This window comes from Nicotiana attenuata, chromosome 10 (assembly GCF_001879085.1).
Source record: "Nicotiana attenuata strain UT chromosome 10, NIATTr2, whole genome shotgun sequence".
Taxonomy (NCBI): domain Eukaryota; kingdom Viridiplantae; phylum Streptophyta; class Magnoliopsida; order Solanales; family Solanaceae; genus Nicotiana; species Nicotiana attenuata.
In genome coordinates, this window is record NC_031998.1 from 11,166,160 (window position 1) to 11,170,105 (window position 3,946).

Below are 3,946 nucleotides of genomic sequence, written 5' to 3' on the forward strand. Positions count from 1 at the left end.
GAGCAAAAACTAACAGCTCCAATATTTAAAAGACGAAAAACAAAAGAAATTATGGGAGGATATCCAAACACAGGGTAGTTAACTGTATGACAATAGATTCAAAACGAAAGCAGAAAAGCCTTTGACACATCAAGCTTGCCATCAGATGGCAAATAAATATTTGGTAATGAAGTTAACAGGAATCAGTTTTTCATCCCAATCAATTTTTACATCCAAATGCCTGACCAGAAGTTCTTCCCACACGATTGGCTCCATTCACGAACCACAGCAAGAAGACTTTTGTGCAGCTTGACCAGAAGTACCTGCCTGATCCGATTGGTTGATCCTGATTGCCTGAGGCTGCACGAATTGAGAGAAACATATTCATCACGAGATGAAGTAATAATAAGGACATATTCTAGAGGTGTGTAGAAGGGGAGCATTGGCGTAACTGGTAAAGTTGATGCCATGTGATTAGGAGGTCACGGGTGGAAACAGCCTCTTGTAGAAATACAGAATCAGGCCATCGGCCCAATTCTGGCATTTATGGTGGTGTGGACATACTCGATTGGAATGGGAAGAACTACTCATCCAACTAAATACAGGGTAAGGTTGCGTACAATATGACTCCTGTGGTCCGGCCCTTTCCCGAACCCCGCGCATAGCGGGAGCTTAGTGCACCGGGCTGCCTTTTTTCTAGAGGTGTGTAGAAGTTGATAACTCTAGTCCATTGAAACAAAAGAATAAAGAACGACATATCAAATATCTGTGTACCTCAGCCTTGGAATCAGATTCTGACAGCCTTTGCTTGATATCCCTAGCAATTGAAAAGAAAACCTCCTCCACGTTCATGTTTGTCTTCGCACTCTGCATCAGATTTTATCATTTATACCCGAACTTACTCCATCCGGCAAAAAATTTCAATTTCAAGATCCAGAAAGACCTGGACTTACTGTTTCAAAGAACTTAATGCCATATTCATCAGCAAGAGCTTGACCCTTGGAAGTTGGCACAGCCTAGATAGGAAAAAAGGAATAATATCAACAGCATCTAATGGAAACTGTGTGCATCAGAAAATAAGTACCTGATCAAAGGAGTGAGAAAAACCAAGCGAATTAGTTATACAAACAGACTACGGGAGGAGGTAATATTTCCATAGGTTGGATGGATGCCCGAGGATCCATAAAGAGGTGAATGCCCATTATATAACAAACCAGATTCAGGAAGATGAGAAATTCCAACGTTGACATCTCTTAATCACAATAACCTACCCTTTTGCTTTCGTCCATATCAGCCTTGTTCCCAACCAGAATCTTGTTGACATTGTCAGAAGCATGCTGCTCTATATTGCGAATCCAGTTCCTGATGTCTGAATGGTTCAGTAAAACATTAAATAATAAGTTAAATCTGCCTCACCAATGCTAGATTTGGTCATGAAGCTGCAAATCAGACCATAAAACCAGCTAAATCTTGAAATTTGGAAACAAAATTATCACATCTCTGCTGCAAAAGAAAACCTAAATAGTGCTGAAGGATAGAACATTTGACATAAGCAGGAGGCTAAAGCAAGATAGTGAGAGAATTTACTATTGAAAGATGACTCGTCCGTGACATCGTACACCAGCAGAATACCCATGGCTCCTCGATAATACGCTGTGAACAACAAAATTCAAACTTGATTGAGAGGCACACATTGAAAATGAAAGATGAATTTCACATTTGAAGGGACCTTCTAATTCAATTCAATCTCCTAGCAACTTTAGTCCAAGAACTCAAAGTGCCCGTGAGTAGCTTCTACAGGGGCAGACTTACGTAGCCCAAGGGGGTCAACTGAGTCCCCATTATCAAAAAGTTTCTGTGTTATATGGTACAGTACATTTTGAAAAATATAAGTATGTGTGTATGTGTGTGTGTGTGTGTATATATATATATATATATATATATATATATACACACACATGTTATTAAATCCCCTTGTTACAAGGATTCCCTCCACAGCAATGTTCAAGGAGATTCAAGATCCCTTAATGAAAATCCTAGGTCTGCTCCGCGATTGCATCATAACGTAGTACTCTCTTCATCCCAATTTATGTGGCACTTTTCACTTCTCGAGATTCAAACTATGTGAATTTTAACCAATATTTTAAAATATGATGTTTTATCATATTGATATGAGAAGATTTGCAACTTACGGTACTTTTCGTATAGTTTTGAATATCTAAATTTTAATTCTAAAATACTGAGTTGATCTAACCCAGTTTAGCTTCAAAGATTAGTCAAATTGACCCTCAAGAAACGAAGAATGCCATATAAATTGGGACAGAGGGAGTACCACTTAAATAGTTAAATGACACAACTTTCACCATTAACCACCTACAAGCTTCAAATAAATACAGCCACTACATGTGGTCGCTTCAAACTCTAGGTTTCAAGACAGAAGTTACAGAACCAAAAGGCCCTGTTTCCTTTCACCAGTGCAAGAAGCTAGCACTCTAAGGCATCTGAAGATCCAAAAAAACTTATCTTGCTTCTTTTCACCCTTACAAAAATTAGGAACCTAGGATATTTGCCAATCCAAAAACACTTATACACATAAGGTTTGGATATACCTGTCGTGATAGTGCGGAAACGCTCCTGACCAGCTGTATCCCAAATTTGTAACTTAATCCGCTTGCCATCAAGTTCAATTGTTCTTATCTTAAAGTCAATTCTGTAAAAGCAGAGCAATCCTGTAAATTTGGAGGAGGAAAAGAGGGAAATGCAAGGCCGAGAAAAGATTAAGAGGAAGCAAACAGTGCATAAGGTATACAATTTAAATTTTCAAAAATGATGATTCCCAAACTAGACAGTTCATCTAGCATCCTGCATAAGAGAGCACAATTTTCTACTTTTTTTTTTTGCCAAACACAATCTTTTCCTGCTACCATTCAAGACCACTGATATGTAACTTTTTCATCAGTTTCTCAATATTCTGCACCATTTAACTAAAAAGAGAGCCTTGTCGAAGGAAAAAAAGATACTGCTGACATAGTACTGCGGTAATCCCAAAAGATGCACATTTTGTGTTTAAAATACAGTCTAATTAGTACTTCCAGAGGAGGGAGGGATGGTCCAGGATACAAACCCAATAGTGGTGATGAAACTTGTTGTGAAGGAACCATCTGAGAACCTCAGAAGCAAACAACTCTTTCCCACACCTACAAATAAAACCATCATAAAGTGTGAGGAACTGATAAAAGATGTTAAAGATAGAAATATTTCCTTTGTGGCAACTGGCAAATATCGTCCCTCTATTTTGAAAATCAATAATTAACCTACCCAAATCATGAAATAAAATGAAACTGTTTACATTATCCTTCCAATTCAATCATGAGCGTCATGTGCTTAGAATGAGAGTTTGACCATAGTTATCCCCAATTTCCATCTATAAATCCGGACAAAATGACCATCCTCACTCCTCTCGTTAATATATTTCATATTTTTGACTGTAATACTACTAAAATACGTCTTAAAAAAGTCGTGGTCTTAACTTTCATATTCAAATTTTCCCTCTTAATCTTAAATTAATTACAAATATAATAACTACAAATCCTTTCTAGAAGCCCTCTCATGGAATTTTTTATCCTATTAAAAGTTTTTCCCTAAAAAATCTGCAGTACCTGAAGTTCAACCTGTAAATAGTAGTACTCCTAGTTACTTTCTGAATATAACAACTTACTAGAATTGTATTTTCAATTAATTCCACAATTATCATAAGAGGGAACTTTTAAGTTTCAGCTACTTCCTAAAAGTTCAAGATTTAATTCGTAATTGAAGATACAGTTACAGAAGAGGCATGAAGGGGGTGTGGTTGTGGTATAGGGTTCGGTATCGGTAACAGCGGAAAAAAGGAACAAAGGAGAAAATTAAAAGAAAACAAGAAAGGGGTATTGTGGTGGTGGTGTTGTGTGTGTGTGGTTTGGGGGGG

At 37.5% G+C, this 3,946-nt stretch overlaps 1 protein-coding gene across 2 annotated transcripts in view; it reads right to left on the reverse strand.

Annotated features, from left to right (window-relative positions):
- Positions 1-3,946, reverse strand: part of LOC109233002 (ras-related protein RABE1c-like) — a 5,598-nt gene continuing 1,652 nt past the window's right edge. For both annotated transcript variants that reach the window (XM_019398726.1, XM_019398728.1), the window contains exons 3-9: positions 3,104-3,176; positions 2,589-2,689; positions 1,567-1,632; positions 1,251-1,348; positions 933-995; positions 754-846; positions 1-339 (exon numbers count right to left, since the gene is read on the reverse strand). In XM_019398726.1, coding sequence (XP_019254271.1) covers positions 256-339; positions 754-846; positions 933-995; positions 1,251-1,348; positions 1,567-1,632; positions 2,589-2,689; positions 3,104-3,176 — 578 coding nt within the window. In that variant the 3' untranslated portion in view covers positions 1-255. The remainder of the gene's footprint in view (positions 340-753; positions 847-932; positions 996-1,250; positions 1,349-1,566; positions 1,633-2,588; positions 2,690-3,103; positions 3,177-3,946) is intronic.